Source organism: Columba livia, chromosome 15 (genome assembly GCF_036013475.1).
Source record: "Columba livia isolate bColLiv1 breed racing homer chromosome 15, bColLiv1.pat.W.v2, whole genome shotgun sequence".
NCBI lineage: Eukaryota > Metazoa > Chordata > Aves > Columbiformes > Columbidae > Columba > Columba livia.
In genome coordinates this window covers 17267153-17285330 of record NC_088616.1, presented here as the reverse complement: position 1 = coordinate 17285330, position 18178 = coordinate 17267153, and the positions used below count along the sequence as shown (strand labels likewise).

The 18178-nt window shown below is 47.6% G+C and overlaps 2 protein-coding genes across 7 annotated transcripts in view; one reads left to right on the top strand and one right to left on the bottom strand.

Annotated features, from left to right (window-relative positions):
- Positions 1-121: 121 nt before the first annotated feature.
- Positions 122-7365, top strand: BHLHA15 (basic helix-loop-helix family member a15). Of its 2 annotated transcripts, XR_010466472.1 has the most exons (4): positions 122-1487; positions 3623-4159; positions 5184-6026; positions 6494-7365. XR_010466472.1 is itself a non-coding variant. In XM_065031619.1 (2 exons), exon 2 carries the CDS (start codon positions 3659-3661, stop codon positions 4157-4159), a length of 501 nt encoding a protein of 166 aa, XP_064887691.1. In that variant the 5' UTR covers positions 126-1487; positions 3623-3658; the 3' UTR covers positions 4160-5173. The 2 variants fall into 2 exon arrangements, 1 of the variants encoding a protein (XP_064887691.1); XM_065031619.1 differs by lacking the exons at positions 5184-6026; positions 6494-7365 and having other exon boundaries at positions 126-1487; positions 3623-5173.
- The window catches only part of TECPR1 (tectonin beta-propeller repeat containing 1), a 23311-nt gene continuing 11919 nt past the window's right edge, over positions 6787-18178 (bottom strand). The window contains exons 13-26 of one of the 5 annotated variants that reach the window (XM_065031606.1): positions 17639-17788; positions 16873-17030; positions 16281-16408; positions 15907-16009; positions 15172-15268; positions 14704-14783; positions 14326-14382; positions 12668-12842; positions 11336-11471; positions 10915-11007; positions 10096-10202; positions 9515-9634; positions 8711-8863; positions 6787-7799 (exon numbers count right to left, since the gene is read on the bottom strand). In XM_065031606.1, the coding sequence (XP_064887678.1) occupies positions 7794-7799; positions 8711-8863; positions 9515-9634; positions 10096-10202; positions 10915-11007; positions 11336-11471; positions 12668-12842; positions 14326-14382; positions 14704-14783; positions 15172-15268; positions 15907-16009; positions 16281-16408; positions 16873-17030; positions 17639-17788 (1563 nt within the window). In that variant the 3' untranslated portion in view covers positions 6787-7793. Of the gene's footprint in view, positions 8864-9514; positions 9977-10095; positions 10203-10914; positions 11008-11335; positions 11472-11782; positions 11891-12667; positions 12843-14325; positions 14383-14703; positions 14784-15171; positions 15269-15906; positions 16010-16280; positions 16409-16872; positions 17031-17638; positions 17789-18178 lie in introns of those variants that run through there. The other 4 variants (XM_065031603.1, XR_010466469.1, XR_010466470.1 and 1 more) reach the window with 4 other exon arrangements.

The window sequence follows — 18178 nt, the reverse complement described above, 5'->3', positions numbered from 1 at the left end:
TGTTAGTGCCCCGAGAGCTCGGAGCCGCTGGCCCAGCAGGAGTCCGCACTGGGTAGCGTAGTCGCCCTCCGTTTCCTCTGATATCACCTGGTGGGAACGTCAGGTAACGTCTACGTGCAGTCGGTAGAGAAGCAGTGCTTGAAATACAGACAGTGTCATTCTGAAAAACCTGAATATTGCTTTTAATCTTAGAATTAAGCATCTGTAGGAAGAATGAATGTTTCAGAATTCCTAAGTACCCTTCAGAAGACAGGTTAATTCTATGTTTTCTCAGTATTCATTGAATTTATTTCTAGAAGATGATTTTATTGTGCGTTGTTTGGTTTTTTAAATCTTAAGTGTGTGCACTGGAAGGACCTAAGATTGCCAGGTGTGTATTCCCGTGGGATGGAGGCTGCTCAGCCTCGCTCTGCGGGCACGAGGGGCCTGCTGGTGTTTTCCTCTTAACCTGGCGCTGCCAGGGTTGTGGTGACGCGGGGCCGCGGTGCCAGCGGTGGGGGTTGTGGTGACCTAGGGCCGCGGTGCCAGCGGTGGGGGCCGTGGTGACGCGGGGCCGCGGTGCCAGCGGTGGGGGTTGTGGTGACCTAGGGCCGTGGTGCCAGCGGTGGGGGCCGCGGTGCCAGTGGTCGGAGGAGACTCTTGTGGAAGCCCCCATGCGATATCGCAGCTGTTTGAGTCCTGGCAGCCCTTGAGATCTGGGAATGAGAAACTGATACCCATATGACTTTGTTAGGTAAAATGTAACTGCTGGGCTGAAATTTCACCAAGCTGGTTGGTCATTGTTGAGAACAGATGTAAAAGATCCCATGGCACTAAACTGGTCATCTTACATAGAACCTGTTATCAAAGAATTTGAGCTCTTGCCATGTGTATCATGAGCAGCCTTCTTGCAAGGGCTGGAAGGGCTTTGTCTGGGGGCTCTTCACAGAGGTGCAGGGACAGACTTGTTCCTCCTGCACTGGAGGACACCCCGGCTGCTGAGGTCAGCGCCGGCCTGGCCCTGCGCTGGTGACATCGCCGCTCCGGGCTGCGCGCCCGCCGCTCTGGTGACCGCACCTCCGTACCCGGGCAGCTGCAGCGCTGGATGAGCGTGCGGCCCTGGGCCGCGCCCGCTCCCGCGCCGCGGTGCCGCCCGTGGGACGCGAGAGCGGCCCTGGGCTGCGGGACCGGGGGGCCGCGCTTCCCCGCCCGCTCGGCGCCGGGCCCGCCCCCAGCGCCACGGACACGTGTCGCGGCGGCGCAGACACCTGCGGGCGCGGGGCCGCCCCCGCGGGGACCGTCCGGTGCGCGGGCACGGCGGCAGCGCCGCCCGGGGCTCCTGGCAGCGCCGCCCGGCCCGGCGGCTCTCCGCAGTCCCAAGCGGGTCCGCTGCGCACTGACCCCGGCGCGGGCACGGGCGGCGCCACCGGCTGTTCCCGGGACTCACACGGGTCTCTGCCCGGTCACCCCCTCGGCCCCGGGCACCCTCTCCACAGCTGGTGGCTGCGGTAAGTCACAGAGGAGGGATGGCAGTCCTGGTGGGTGGGTGCAAAGGATGGAAAAATTGTTAGTTTTTGGCTACTCTCTCACTTCGGTTTCTCTTGACCACCCCGGTCTGTTGCTCCTGATCCCCTCTCCATCTCCTTGCACACCCACGGGGTTCCCAGCAGTCTGGTTGTGGCTCCATGAGGCTGTTTCTCAGGGTGCAGCAGTCCGAAAGCAAACCTCTGCCAGCCAAGCACCCTCTCATCACATCATCCCATTTGCCTTCCCCCAGCCTGCAGCTTTAAAGGCTACTTTGCTCACACAATTGGCTGAAGCTCCTTTTTCTTGGACTTTCCGTCCAGCTTGCTCTGCTGGCTGCCCCCATGAACCTCTTCTTCACCAAGCCCTGCAGGCCGTTTCTCTTTCAAACAGCAGCAGCTCATTTCTCTGCTGTCCCCAACAGCACTTTTTACGCTGGAGCAGGGAAGTTGACTGCTCTCCCTTGTGCCCACCTTTACTTTTCCGTCCTGCAGTTGTGCCTTTTCTGCTAAGTGAGTTAAACACAAGAGTCCAAAACAAACCCAGTGCTTGGCTTCAGTCCTGTTTTCTTGTTTAAGACACGTGTGTCTCCAGCATTTCTAGGCTCCCACAACACAAGCTATTCAGTGCTGTCTTTCAGCATTCCCCAGCTGGTGCTATCCTAACCAAACTGCTTGGGGAGCCCTTGTCCTCTGGGGCACAGTGTCCTCCCCGAGTGCGGAACCTGGGGGTGGCCCGGGCGCCCTCCCGGGCAGAGACCGAGTCACCGTGCCGCCGAGCAGCTGAAGACGTCTCTGGAGGGAGGAGGGAGGAAGGGCTCTGCTGCAGCGCACCCGGAGCTGCTCACCTGCTCAGCGGGGGCTGATGTTCTGTGCTGGGACAGTCAACACCTGTGGCTACTTACTTTTTCCATTGGCTCACCAACTCTGACCACTCCTACACCATTGCATCAGCATAAATATATATATATATATATATATATATATATATATATATATATATATTTTTAAGACCGAACCTTTCTATGAATAGATGACTGGAAGAAAGTGGAAGGAAGCATTTTGGAAAGAAAGCCTCGGTGCACGGATCGTTGGTGTTAGAGGCAGGGTTGCTGTGAGGCTGCTGTCAGATGTTGCGTTGGCACCGAGTCAGGGCTGGGGAAGGGTAAAAATCCAGTGCTGTCTTCTGCCTTGCTGACACGTGAGGAAGATACATGGCTGTGTCTTTGGATAACGTGGAGAATAAATACAGCCCTCCTGCTGTTGAGCTGGGGCAGAAGCTGCAGTTAAGCCCCACCACTGATTGTTGTTGGAAGAGGGAAATGCTTTTGTGGGTGTGCGGTGAGGAGTAGCCCAAAATGCAGATGTGCTGTGGAAATGGGTTGCTGGCTGGGAGTTTCTGAGCCCCTGCATGAGTTGGTGTGTCGTGTTTCCCTCTAGTGGACTGCTCATAAATTCAGTGAAAACCAACTCCTGCAAAACGCAATTGCCGGGAGTTCGAGGAATTACTTCTTGAGTAAGAGCTTGGGGGTTCTGTCTAACACCCTGCACATAAGCCTGCATATGCACGAGATGGTGTATGGATTTAACTCATGTTAACTAAAATGGGGAGACAACAGAAGGCTATGAGATCAAAAAAACAGGCAGTGTGTTACCAAACCTACATGACCATTGTCCTCCTGATATTTTTTTGAGCTGTGGCTCACTCTTCCCATAGGAAGACTGGATCAGTTTTGAGACCATTTTCTGAGGATAAATCTCTCCGGTGCAAGGCCTACTGATGGGCAAGTAGGGAGGTGTCTGTTTTTCACCCGCCTCGCCATAGGTGAGGACGCCAGCAGGTGATTCACTGTCTTGCTTTCGGTGCTCCCCTTCACTTGGCCGCTGCGCCCTCCGTAACCTCTTCCTTCTGCTGTTCTCTAAAAAAGGACTTTTCCTCTGCTCATCTGCACAGATCATCTTGACTAATGACGTTCACGACTTCTGAAAGGAACACCGCTAAATTAAGAGAGGCCATTATGATTTTCTAGTAGTAAACAAAAATATCAAACCTGCATCAGATCATTTGTTCGGCAGTGAACTGTGCAATGGTTAAAGATATTGCTGTCGTGTTTTTACAGCATGTTGGTGCTTAATACCAGTGCATCTACCAAAACATGAAGACTAAAGCCAAAGGAAAGAAGCAAACGCGTACTGTTGACAAAGATGCGTTTTCTGAGGAGTCAGCACTGAGGAGAAAAGAGCTGGTGAAATGTTTGCAGCACAGAGAAAGGAGGAATGGGGGAAGTAAGACGAGCAGCAAGGTCGCTGCAGCCAGGGCGCAGCGTCCTTGGAGCGGCAAGGACAGGCGCCTGCGGAGGCTGGAGAGCAACGAGCGGGAGAGGCAGAGGATGCACAAGCTCAACAACGCGTTCCAGGCTTTGCGGGAGGTGATCCCGCACGTGAGAGCTGAGAATAAGCTGTCCAAAATAGAGACTCTCACGCTGGCCAAAAATTACATTAAATCCTTGACCTCCATTATACTCAATATGTCCAATGGACACTTTCCAGCAGCAGAAGGGATGGGGGGAGCCTGGGGGTCCAAACTGTACCAGCATTATCAACAGCAGCGTGGGGATGATGAGCACGAGGAACATCTACAAAAATATTCCACATAGGTTCGTAGCTTCAGCACAAATACCTACAGTTAGTTACTACCGTCATTCTTTTTCCTTCCTGCACAATAATGTGCGTCAGTGAATGGAGGTTTAGGAGATTGTTTTTGCCTCCAGCTATCCGCTATTTTCTCTTAAAAAGAACAACAGGTAACACTCGTGGCTATAGCTTATACAGCACATTATAAAATTACCTTAAATGCTAATAATTTTTCAGCTCTTAGTGGTTATATTTGTGTGGTGTGTCAGGATCTGGAAACCTGTCCTGTAGCACTGTAGTTGATCTGAAGGTGAAGATCTAGTGACTTGTGAAAACCACCGTCCCCAGAAGGGCTGTGGGTTGAGCCTTGAGGGCCCCTGAGTTTGCTGGAACGGAGAGCCTTGGCCGTAGCGCTGTTCAGCCGTTCCGTCAGTCCGTGCCTGTCTGTCCTGCTACGGAGGAAATTACAATTGGTGGGACGACCTTTGTCTAACTTGATGACTGAAGAGGCACATATGGGAAATTTGCCACCAACCTGGAATATTTATTTTGAATATTTTGCATCTGCTGTGATAATTCTGAACCTTACAAAGCACAAAAGCTTTTAAAGTACTTGTTAACGCAAACATGTACAAAACTTCGGTAGGCTGTAAGCTCTCTGGAGTACGGACGCTTTCTGGTCTCTGGTTCCAGTGCATCCAGCCTCAGGGAGTTTTTCTTCAGTGGGTCTCTGGGTGCCATTGTAATACAAATCATGAATAAGGGACAAATGGCTTATTTTTGGCAAAACTATGATCAAAATGCTGTAGTATAGTCATGTTAGACTATGGCTTATCTAATTACAAATTATTTGCTAATGAAGCCTGTAATGTGATCAGGATTCTTTCTGGGTTAGCGCTAGATTCTGGTAGTATAAAACATAATAAATGAAGCAGGAGCTCTTCAAAAAAGGAAAATAAGCTCATTTTTTCTTTTTTTTTTTCCTCTTTTTGTTTCTAATCTTGCTGTAGAAAGCTTTACGCCTCTGAACTCTCTTTCCTCCCGCAGGTTGCCCGCGCGGCCCCGGCCCCGCGCGGCCGGGCGGCGGTTGCTCTGGCCGTGGGTGGCGAAGGCAGAACTCGGCGCCTCGTGCAGCGGGAGCACGGGTAGCACGGTGTGCTGTGGGGCTTCTCCCCGCAGAGCGGAACGGTGGAACGCTGGCCGGGGGGTTGCGGGACGTGTCCATCGCGGGAGGGCCGCACTGCGCTGCGGTTTGTAACCAGCTCTTTGTTCCCTCCAGCGGGGCTGGGGGGGTGACGGTTCCATCAGGTCTCCCTGACAGGCTGGTGAGGGATGTGAACTGTTGTTCCTCACCACAGATCTACAGCTGTGATGTAGAACTATGTGATGTTTTATGTGTGGTTGCCTTGCTGGAGAAATTATTTGAATCCTGCCTCGATTTTGGATTTTCTTAGTTTTCGAGCTGTTTTCACACTGAATTAGTTGTGGTTAGCCCTCCTAGTGCTCAAGTGTTAAAGTATTCCCTGGTCTCCGGCAGGCTGGACTTGCTGGGTAGCAGTGCTTTATCTTCACCCAGCAGATGCTCCTTGTTGGTGAAGTCCTTAATGTATTTGTCTGTTGTCTGCTCACACTGGGAGAAAGCAGTAAGACTGGGGCGCTTTCAGCGTTGGCCGCTGTCTGGCCAGCGCAGGGGCCTCGCAGAGCCGCGCTGGAGGGGGCAGAGCGGCGCCGTGGGGCCGCGGGCGCCCCGCGGGGCTGTGACCGGATCTGTGTCGGGATGGCCTGAGCGCGCGGCTGCGGGCAGCTCGCGCACGGGGGCGTGGCCAGAGCCCGCCAGCCGCGGCCGGTCCGGGCTGTGAGGGCGACCCCGTTCCCCAGCGCGGCGAGCAGGTACCCGGGCCGGGGCACGGCGGGAGGGAGCGCCGTCCGGACCGGCGGGCGCTGCCGTGCGGCCTCGCCTCGCCGCCAGGGTGCGACCGTGGGGCGGCGGCGCTGAGGGGCCGCGGCCGTGGGGCGGTTTGGCGGGCTCGTCCTCTCGCGAGAGCCGCGGGGCGGCTCCGGGCGGGCTCGGACGGTTGGGGGGCGGAGCGGCCATGGCTGCGAGTCACCGAGTGTGGGAGCGCCGGGCGGGCTGGGCTTGCCGAGCTGGCTTCCAGACCAAATCCTGGGGCTCTGCGTCCACAGCGAATGGTGACTAAGCACTTGTAGATTATGTCTTTTTTTTGGTGGGATTATTTAAAGGTCATTAGACCAGTGCAGTCTAAGGGACATCTGAGAGTTGCCAGACACTAAACGTCACCCCTGGGATGTTTTTGTGGGATAGCTGTGTTCGAATTGCTACTTGATTACTTTGGCAGAGGAAGGAAACCAAAGAATTCGGAAAAACAAATGCCATTGATGAAGAACTGCACATCGCTTTAAGAACCAGTTCCTGATACTGCTGTTACAAATACAGACTTGAAATGCTGGGGGCAGCGTATTTCTGACAGGACTTCCTGCAAACAAAGAGGTGCTGTTTCAAAGACTAAGCCCGAAATGGCATGTGGTGTGTACGTGTACATAGGGCGGCAGAGGTAAGGCCACCCCTTCTCCGACCACAGCCACCCCTGGGGAACACCGCGCACAGGACCTTGTAATGAACAACAACGGCTTTGCTACAAAGTGCTGCTTTATTGGACATGTCAAAAGGGATCAGTTGCTTTTCTTTTTCAAAATTGTTTCAATTTAAAGTAACTTATTCCTTATTTTAACTAGCCATAACAATGCCATTGTATTTTTTAATTAAATAATCTTCTAAATAAGAGTTTCAGAAGGCAAATATTTAGTACTCAAACAGAAACAACTTATAAATTATCTCTTGTTCACTTAAACCCAGCTTTTTACAAATAACTGAAACTTGGCAATGCAGGGAAAAATGCAAAGGTACATTATAAAGCTTATTGTAGGAAATCTGATTGTTGGACATGTAAACATGGACTATTAAAACAAAAATCTTTTTGATATGATGCAGAGAAAATACAATCTTAGTAACTCTCTAAAATACATGTAATAAAGTTATTTATTTGGGCAAGACACTGTGCAAGTTACGCAAAACCTATTATGGTAATTAATGCAAACTTGTTATTTATGGTACTCCCACAATGTATGTATAAACCAGAAATCTCTAATCACATACTGTAACGATCAACAGGAGCTTTTTAAACAGTAAAGCATCTCTTGAATCCTCGTTCACATTTGGAATCAGTGCTTTCCTTGGCATTAAAATACCAAACATATTCTTTAAATACGTGCAAACGGAAGTTTTACTTCTACAGATACAGTACTAAGACGACACCACACTGCACATCATATAAAAATAACTTTGTATACAGTCACACACAGCGAGGATGAACGATTGTAAACTGCTGCTAGGGGAAAACGCGGTGCCTTCCTGAAGCCATTTGGAGCAGGCTTCCCAAGGACTGGATTTTAAATGATAACTTCACATCACAGTCAAATTATGTTAAGACAGGATAAAAAGCTTATTTGGAGCATAAAAAGTGGTTTCTTGTTGAAAGGAGGGATGAATCGGTCACTGAAAACAAGGAGCTGAGCTTCGTTCTGAACCCACGTTACTATAGGCTGGCGAGCTCCAGTGGTATCAGTAGTTCCGCACTCCTACCCCTGTGAAATCAGGATCTTATTTAAAACCTCCTCTTGTCTTTGACACTACGGAAGCAGAATGTGCACGGACCTGGAACACAGCCTGACTCCTCAGGAGTCGGGTGCCCTCCAGCTGGACTGACAGTTGCGATTGAGACTGTCACTCGCAGTCGAGCTGGCCAGGACCGTGCTCTGTCCATAGACCCGCCGTAACTAGTCGTTCCACGTGTTGATAAGGTATTCCTCACTGTGAGCAAAGGCAGCAGAAATCGGCCCTTACTGGTGCCTGCACCCTAAGCTGAGTTGTACAGAATTTAGTCTCACTGACAGGAGCAAGAATAGTGTGAACAACCTCCATGCTCAGATACACAGGGCTCAGGAGCCGAGTTACGTGCATGTATAAATGCTTGTACGGTCAGACCCAGCTGTGTTTGCAGTGCAAATCACGGGGACTGTTGGTAATTCATTTAAATTGGTTATGAAACCTTCATCTCTGCTCAAATACGATTCTAAAGAATAGTGTGCAAGGTGTGTGAATCTGAGAGAAATGTAGGGAACCATAATATTCATTAAAAAAAGAAGGTAGTGATCATCGCAAAGATATTCACATTCGTATGGTTGCGTAGCAGCTGCGGTAAAGGGTCGGGAATTCATTGTGGCTAAAAAGCTTGCCTGCTTTGACAAAACCATTAGCTCTATCAAGTCACATTTTACACATGATGTAGTAGAAGAAACGAGTATTTAAAATACCCCATTGCAAACTCCAGTTCATTAAAATGTATCAGTAGCACAAAAAGGCCAGGTTTGTCTCTCAAGCCAATAGACATTTAGTTTCTTTTAAAATTATACTGACTACTGCTTGTTTGCAACATGTAGATGGCAACAGCTTAACAATGAACAGCATTTCTGTCCAATTCTTGACTTCCACTGACCATCAGAGGGGTTCTAGAGTGTTCCGTTCTCTCCTTACTCGCCTCATCTTCGAGATCCTTTGGTACCGCTGGGTTTTCCTCGGCGGTGTCGTGCACGGCGACCCTGGAGGCTTCGGTTGCATTTCCTCTGACCGTAATGTGCTCCCAGCCACCCTGTAAGATATCGATAGAGAAATATAAAAGGAGAAACATCGCTCTACATTTATAACATCTGATGTGATGCTTTATGTACGCTAGTTTTGTGCTCTTTTTTCCGAGAGGAAAGTGATCCTGCTCTGGGCCGAATCAGAAAAAAGGCTCCAACACAGCACACTTCTGAGAACGAGGTATAGAGCTGGCACGCTTGAGGATCGCTTTTATTAAAGGGAATTGAGCTCAGCAGGGTCAGGTATACAGAACAGAGCCACTGCAGGTTTTCCATCAACTTAAAATGGGCCAAAACCTTGAAACAGGCTTTCTTAAAACAGCCAGTAATAAAATTAACACGGAGGAACAATCATCTGTAGACTCGGAAGGAATCCATTTTTTTAAAATGGTACTTACTTTACTAATTTCTCCATTACAACTTTTAAATTACCTATTTAAAATGAATACTTATCAAATGCAAATAAATGACTTTCCAGCTATAACTGCATAATGCAGTATATTAACTTAAAAAAGGAACCTAAAGCTGTAGAACAGAGGCCATTTCCCTGCGGGTATATGCGAGCTCTACAGAGCTGGCCAGCTGGAGCAGGAGGGCACTTCCTCTCCATAAGCGTTTGGATATACGACTTTTGGGCGGTACTGTGTCCCCACACTCACCCCAATACCATAATCCCATGAGAGGCCTTTGGGTTCCATGGGCTGAACGCCGGTCCGGTGGCAGACGGTCCCACAGCTCAGACTACGGCTTCCTTGCACTTTGTCAGCTATCACCCAGACCTGCAGAGAGCGGAGGAGCAGCCACGTGTGCGCTTCCCGCGGCCCTTCCAGGCACGGAAACGCGAGGTCTGTCGGACCACTTTCAGAAGTTCGGCCTGACCTTGCATAGGCCAAAACTGCTCTAATTTAGTCAGAAACACACCCACACAAACCGCTGCCTAACAACGTTATAATTAAAACGCTGTCAGACAGTGAGACTGCAGGAAAGAGACTTTACAAAATAGTCTTGTTAAAAAAAAAAGGAGAAAATGAAAGAGGATTTTCAGCGTGAAGGGCAGCACGTGTCACCGTGTCACTGGCATGGCTGTCGTGCTATCGGGATTCCAGCATTTAGGCAATCACCTTGTGGAATAAATAAAGGTGAACAAAAATAATTCACCAGAACATTTAATTTAGTTACAAGAGTATGTTAAGCACAATTTTTAATAAAGTAATGAGATACAAGGAAGCTTAATACACACCTGGTCCAGGGGCCCTACAGACATTTTACGGACATTATTTGAAACGTGATCCCAAGTAGATCCTTGTGGGTAACTCGGTGTGATTCCTTGCCGGAACCAGAGATTGCCTGTGGAATAAACGGTCCTGGTTACAGCTCGGGATGTTTGCTTTGTGGAAGGTGCCAGTAAACAAGGTAGCCCAGCAGTCAGCCATGCTGTGTTCCTTGGAAATGCATTATGGTTTTGACTAGTATGTTACACTGCGGGACAATGAAATCCTCCTTTGAATTCGTATTTCTATAGTTACTCTTTCTAACTTTTCTGGAAAACAGCAAATACTCTGTTTTGTAAAACTTGTTGGGGAAAAATGTTCATATAAGGAACTATGCTCTAGAGAAGGAAAGCAAATGAGATTATGGTGTCTGAAGGAGACTGGTGTTAAAGGCTTGTTTCCTTCACTGAAGGATGCTTTGTAATTTGTTGTGCATGATGATGCTGTTCTCGGTTTTTGGAAGGTGTTCCTGTTAGCTGTGTACATTCCAGGGGTTCACACCAAACCCCTGCAGCGCTCTGTGACGGATCTGGCTCCTCCTCCCAGAACAGCACAGGTGTGGATGGCTGCTGCCTGCGGCGCTGTCAGGTTGACAGAGACAGTCTCCAAAAGCAGCGGTTACAGGGGCTGCCTGCTCCATCTCTTTCCGTAGGAGACATCGCTGCTCTAGGAGCAACAATAATCGGCTGTCCTAGCACAAGCTCGAACTTGGCCTCTCCTTTTCAAATCAGTCTCACGTATACAGATTTGGTTTTTGTAGCATTGACAAATGATTTTAAAATCCTTACCATTTTTATCCAACACGAACACAGACGTTCGTCCCACTGAGACTTGTTTTAACTTCTGTTTTTGAGGCGAGGGAATATGGTACCAGCAGTCACCTGGAGACCAGAAATATTTGAGTAAAACATTGAGAAAACACAACTATGTATGAGAAGCCTTGGAAATGCCTGCGGTTGAAACAGACAGCTGTGCAAGAAAGGTGTGAATGACACTGCACTTCATATATTTTTACTAGCTTGTTTTTAGAAACAAACACTTTAAATCATGCAAGTGAAGAGCAAATTAACTGCTACAGTCATCATGAGTGTTATTCGTGTGTGCTGTTTTGCCTCTGCTAAACAGATCTGGCTGTTTCAGACACGGCAGTGTAGTAGACCTTACACAATGTACAGGATGAAGACTGTACTAAAAAGTACAAGTACTTACCCGCAGGGTTTTTTGGAGACACTGAACCCCGATAGAAGGCAGAACCATCTCTAGCAATAGCCCACACTTGGTAAAATGCTCCAATGGAGACGGAAATGAAGGGCTGGTCTGTTCCCACGTGCAGCCAGGATGTCCCCTAACAAAACACAGAAGGTGAATTGTAAAGCGGGGTTAAAGACTCCAAGACAAAATACTGTTGATGACCAAACAGGAAAATCTCTACATAGTGAAAAAAATGTGAAGAATAATTCTTACATAACTTTACAACTGAAGAGAAACAAGGTCCCTGATCCTCCACAGTATTTGGATATATAACTCTTTGAAAATAGCCATGTTGGACTGTAACAGGGTCATTTCTGTTGAAATCACTGGAATGTAGGCACCTCCATGTCTGAATAGCTGGGCTAGAGCCTCTTTTGTTTTTAATAATCCCCTGGTTTTGATTACCTAGAGCAGTAGTCTCAAAAAATCAAATGGTATGGGACTTCAGATTCCAGACGCAGTGCTCCAGGTTCTGCTGTTGCGCTGCCTTACCGATCTGTGCTATTGCGGCTACTTGAACAGGAAGGAAAAGGAAAAGAATTCCTATAAATGTTCAACTTCTTGCAGTTTTTCTCCAAATTCTGCTAAAGTATATTGTTAGATTTATTTTTTCGCTGTTGTAAATATGGCTTAAAATCAGTGCGTATCAATCCTGATTTGGTGCTTCAGCATGTGTCTATTAGTAGGAAAGAAGAGTTCCTATTGGAGTTCCTGGAGCTCTTTGCTCGGCTCTGCATGCTTTACTGGACATTCACATTGTTTCTGTCCCGGTCCATAAAAAGTCAAACCCGCAGGTCAGTCCAGGCCCACTTGTCTTAAATAACCACGTCAGTTCCAGGCTCAGAAAGGTCAACGGATAAACTCCTGCTGGTATGAGCAGGCATTAGACCGTACCGCAGAGACGTTCTGTTCCCCGGTTCATTTAGATGGGATACACACATTATCAACAAATGAAAAAATCTAAAGAGGAACTAAGCTATCAGTGCAGACAGTGGAAATACAGTGCTTCACAGGAAGAAATACAGTGCTTCACAGGAAGAAATACAGTGCTACACAGGAGCTGAGAGGGGCTGCTGCAAGTGACGGCACAAGCTACGGCAGACTGCACACGAGAAGTGCTGCTGTAAGAAACGCGGGCAGCAAAACTGTGTTACAGCTGGTGGACGAGGACCCTCACATCTGGGACATACAAGGTGCTTTGAGAGAGCGCACTGCATGATGGTGTGTGCGTACTCCTATAATTATGTTAAAGACATCAATAAGGCAGTAAAAATAACCAGGGAGCCTTACAGCTGGGCTGTGCTGTGTCACTCCGAGCCTGCAGAGCACGTCTCCTTTGTCACTGATGGCCCACAGTGCTACTGCTGCTTCATCGGCTGCGTCTGAACTGGGAATGACGGAGATGTCCCGCAGGGTGACAGGAGGCACTTCCAGCCACGGCCCGTTGGTGACTATCTTACATTTTCTGAAGCAGAAAAAACCCAAACCTGTCAGAAATAGGTACTTTCTGAAAGGGAATTTGTTTCCTGGTCCATTGTTGACTTCAGTGCAAACATCTGAAGCCTTTCCATTAAGTAGGTACATACAGCAAGGACTGGTATTTTTAATTTGAAAGAGGCTTATGACAATCAGTCACGTGCTTCATCGGGTTTTGAATTTTGATGTATTACTGATTTCTCAAAGCTGGACGTGTAAAAATGTGACTTCTAAAGCCAAGACCGCCCAAGGAGCTCGTGCTGCCCTGCTCCCTGGCTCCCTAGAACTCACTGCGCAACGGCTGGGTAACGAATATTCGACCCCAGCCGAGAATCCCACTGCAGAGAGAATTCCACACCCGGTTCGTTCCTCCCTCTGTCTTGATTAAGGGAATCATTTTACAACTAGTTTTTTGGTGAGGCCTGTTAAAAAGTTACATAGGCAGAGCTAAGGCAGCTCTGAATCAGGAGCTGGAGGTGGGTCATTCTGGGAATTGTTGCAGTCCCCATAGAAAAAGCACACCAAAGTACTGCTGGCTGTAAGGAAATTATGTTAGATTCTATCGTCACAACAGTAATTTCTGTGTATGAAGAATGTTCTAAAAAACCTCAGGACATTCCTCCATTTCCCAGTTCTGAAAAACTGGATCCACCCTGAGCTGCTCCCTGTTTGTTTTCAATTCTCAATTGACAGTAAAAACAAGAGGAAACGTTTAAACTTGAGAGTATTCCTCAAGCTGCTCATTTTAAGTCACCATTTTTCTTGATTGGATGTCACTTGTTTTGTTGCATATCCTGGAATAACAGAAGTTTGATGCTTCAGGACTTCAAAGACTTTGGTACAGGGGCCAAATACCAGCTTTGTAGCATCACTAACGAACAGAACAGTGCATAAGTTCACGGCAATTTATTAGCGTAGCTGTTAGATACTCTAGTATAGAAAGCACAGAAAAGCTGGAAAAACAGTGAACGCACAGACTTTTTCTGCTTAATAGAATATAGCAGAATATGGCAGTTTGCTATTTTCCAGGTTTCACCTGAATATGGTGTCCTATGACCTAAATGGGGCTGGGATTATCTAGCCTAGCATGCAGTGTGTGCAACTCATATCTTCAAACTATTAATGGCCTGTTACCAGTTGTTACAAGTGACCTAACAGGCCCTACTAAGCCTAGACTCTACCATCCTTAATCATTTATCATACGGAAAATCAGAGACAGAGAATAACTAGCTGACTCCTATCTACAGATGCCACAAAATCAAACAGGGATCTACCTGTAAAGGTTTCCAGTTAAAGCCATAAGGCTAAAGATCATCAGCTTCTCTATGGGAGATGGGCTATTTATTGCAGGTTTCTTTACTATTGCTTTTGTAGATGGAGTGACCAGACTCTTCCCCTCATAAGTAAAGGAGACTTCTAGGGAACAGTTAGCGTTTAAGTTCAAAACTTCTATTCATATGTTAGCTCCTCACCTTGCCCAGCGCCGCCGTCGGACAAAGTCTTTCATTGTCTTGTGACCATGGTAGGACCTACCAAAACAGATTTAAATGGGTCTTCATGAGGATGTCAGAGCATCTCCAGTGTCAGTGCCAGCCTGAGAGCACCGTCTATGTATCTGCCCCCAGGCACGCCTGCTGACTCAAACGCTGCAACTGCAGCTTGCTGAGCGCACCTTACCGCCCTCCCTCCCCGGCAAAGCTGGCTTAGTGCCCCCGTAACAAGGCAGAAGTCAAGGCACACTTGTCCCCGTTAAGCACAGTTACTGTGCAAAACAGCAAACAAGTCCTCATTTCTTCTTAAGTATGGCATTTGCCTGCTAGTATTTTAGGTAGAAGAAGGGATCTCCTTACGCTGGGAAGTCTGCTGCGTACTGCCAGCCTTCCCGATCAGTTCCGCCTGAAGCATTGAAATCAATATACCAGTCGGAAACCTGTGGTCAAAAGGAGACAATAACAAGCACAATCAACACCTAATGGATAAAAATAACCTCTTCCACTATTTCCCTCCACCTTTTTGAGAGCAGTGACTTGCTAGAAACCTTCTAATACTTGCATGCTTCCTACAGTGGTTCCCGCGTCTTTTTAATTCAGTTGAAAGGGATCAGAGCAGCAGTCTAAGTCCCACTAAACAAAAAATCCCACCCCGTGCTCAACATTCTTTTGGCTATGGAGAGTTATTGCTATTGCATAGATGGGGAAACAAAGGTTAAATATTACAATGCACAAAATAAGGAAATCTGGGTCACTATAGCCCAAGTCTTGTATCCTACTTGCTAAGCCTCGCCTTCTCAGTACAAATACTTTAAAGACAAAACGTACCCAAGACCATTGTGGAGAGGGAGGCTTGGTGTTGAGCTTTGTGCACTCCTGCAGGCCAGACGCGTCGCTCCACATGTATCTGTCGGTGGGCAGACCTCTGGGGTGCAACAAGAGCGCACGGTCACTCACAGCAGAGAATTTAAAAGGCAAGGGAAGAAAAGCCTATTTGTAGCACCTTCCATATGCGAAACAGGCTGCTGTCATTAATCTCTGTATTTAGAAATACCATGTGAGTGATGAGGACAGTGGGAAAGAATCTGTACAATTGCTTCCAATTACACCAAACTTGAGGGCCATGTAAACTCTTCTCTGTGGAATTATACTTCTCACCAATATTTAAAATTGGAAGGTGAATCCTGAGTCTCTTGGGCATAGACACCCACATATGCGAAAGCTTTTTCCATATTTTCAAATATACTATTCAAGGACCCAATGTATTTAGCATACATAATGTGTATGAATAGATAGATCCTACTAAGAATTTTACTATATGGCCTTAATAATGAAAGGTATTGCAAGTGGGCACGCTTCCTGCACTCATAAAGCACACATCTGTAATGGTTTGCTACAAATGCATTTTGAAAGGATAATTACAAACCCAAACAATGGAGAAACACTGCTTCTTCCACCTCAGGTTCACAGTAAATGTTGGAGGAGACCTAAGATACTGTAATGATTATTCGGAAAAGCTAGAACAACCCCCTGTTTCATTTCACAGTAAACGGAGTGAATAACCTGCTGCTGTAGCCGGTGACCGGGTTCCACCGCTGGTTCTCATAGATGTAAACACATTTCACATCTGACTGCGTGTAAATGTTATCAGCACTGCTGGCCAGTCCTGTGAGAAAGAATTCATTTGGATTACAGTAAAGCTAACCCTTGAAGACATTACGTTTTAAGTTCCAATATCCACAGTAATATTGTTAACTATTCTATTTCTCACTCTGAAGCTTAAAATGTATATATAAAACTGCAATACCAGTTCCTTCCTGATGTGTGGCCTGTCCACTGTATAACCCTACATGTCACTCAGGCATAGGAAGGACAGCTGGAACAGCTGGAATACCGACCCTGTCAGGAAGAGATGCGCACGCTGCAGTCATCCGTACCTGGAATGAAGCCACCTCCGTATCCACCAGTATAAACCCAAGCTGTGTGATCATATCCTATGCCCCACACTATGCCTCGGTTATTGCACTCTATCAGTCGAAGATGGCCTCCAACTTGACGCCAAAACCTGCCAGAAAAAGGACATTTTACATTCAGTCTACACCAAAACCATGAGGAACGTGTGCTTCCCCTCCTGCAGCTCAGCAGTCGTAAGGACAGGTGGTTTAACACGCTTGTTCAACCTCTGTCCAATCTGGAAGTGAAGGCGGTTGCCAGTTGAAATAATTTCCCTCTGAACAACTACTGAAAAGTAGATGGAAGGAACCCGTCTGCCTCTACGTGGAGTTTTCAGGCTTTGAAGTATTTTACTTTCCTTTTATTTAATGGCTTGTTTAATATGTATACAAATAATAACCACAGTGATGAGATTTACTTTTAGTTTAGGCCATCTCCAGCTGCTGAGCCTCGAGCCCCACATCTGCTCACAGGGCAGCTGCTGAGCCCCACATCTGCTCACAGGGCAGCGGGGACGCTCCCGCCTCCAGCTGCTGAGCCCCACATCTGCTCACAGGGCAGCTGCTGGATCCTTACATCTGGTCACAGGGCAGCGGGGACGTTTCCGCCTCCAGCTCGGGGCTCGGCTCGCTGACAAACACGTCTCCTTTACAGGTAACCGACCAAATGGCGTGCTGAGAAGGAGGGCCTTGAATCCGTCTGCTTTCACAACACGACATGGTCAGCAGGGACAGCTACAAAACGAGAAGCAGAGAACTAAAAGCTTCCATTTACAGTGAGAACAAAAATCTCCATATAGATGCTTCAGTATTACAGAAAGAAATTCTACCTTTGCATGTTCTTGCAAATCAGCAAAGTGAATTTCAGCTTTTTCTCAAAAGGCACTGGAATTCAGGGTTTTAGAAATGATACCAGTGTGGTTTGCAGTACCTGATCACTGTGATCTTTCAGGTTTTCCATTGCTTCAGTGTGTCTGTGCCTGCCTGCCTACACACAAGGCTCTACAACAGTGACAGCAGGTGACAGTTCTTCCACCAATGCAGACAAACAGACTAACTGAATTAAACTCTTAACTCATTTGTAGCCTAATCTAAATCCAGAGATAGGAAAGAAAGGAAAAACAATATTGGTTTTCCTGCGGCCAACTGCAGCATCAGAAAGCGTGCGGCTCCAGGGGAGACAGGAAGCCTCGGGTGCCCCTAGAGAGGCAGACTTCAAATCACTGAACTGTGAACAGATAAGTAGCTTATATACTCTAAATACAATGCCGCGATTTCAGAGACTAGCTTTTATGTTTCATTTCAGATATTGCCAGCTGGAAATGAAAAGTTCACAGAATTACCCAGTCATGCATTTCCTGCTCTGTTGCGGCTGCCAGGCGGATTGGCCATCGCTGCTTCGTCCTCTCAGGTGTATACAGTGCAAAGGAGTGTTTGGCTTCGCTCAGAACTTCAACTATAATAGTGACTTCATTCAGGAACACATGGATATACTAAGACAAGAAAAAAAAGGTGACTAAGCCAAACTCAGATATACCCTCCTCAGAGGCAGCAGTTCTGCCCCTCAGGACTCTGAATGAGGCATTCTTGCCAAGCACAGCAAAGGATCGGTTCTTGGTGCAGAAGGAATGAGGCTCAGCTTCCAGTCCTGCACTGCCTCTGACTCCCCCTGCCCATATGCATTAACCCTGTTTATGAAGACCCTGCCCAGCCACGCTTGGCTCTCCCTTCGTAATCAAGAACACGGCACATCCAAAAGAACTGCTATCAGTGCGAAGCTGGCGGTTTAAGCAATGTGGCTGGTTGCTGACTGGGTATTTCTGACATAGCGTTAACACAGCTGCAGCTTAGAAAAGGCTGCAGTTTGCTAGTACCCTGGGCTA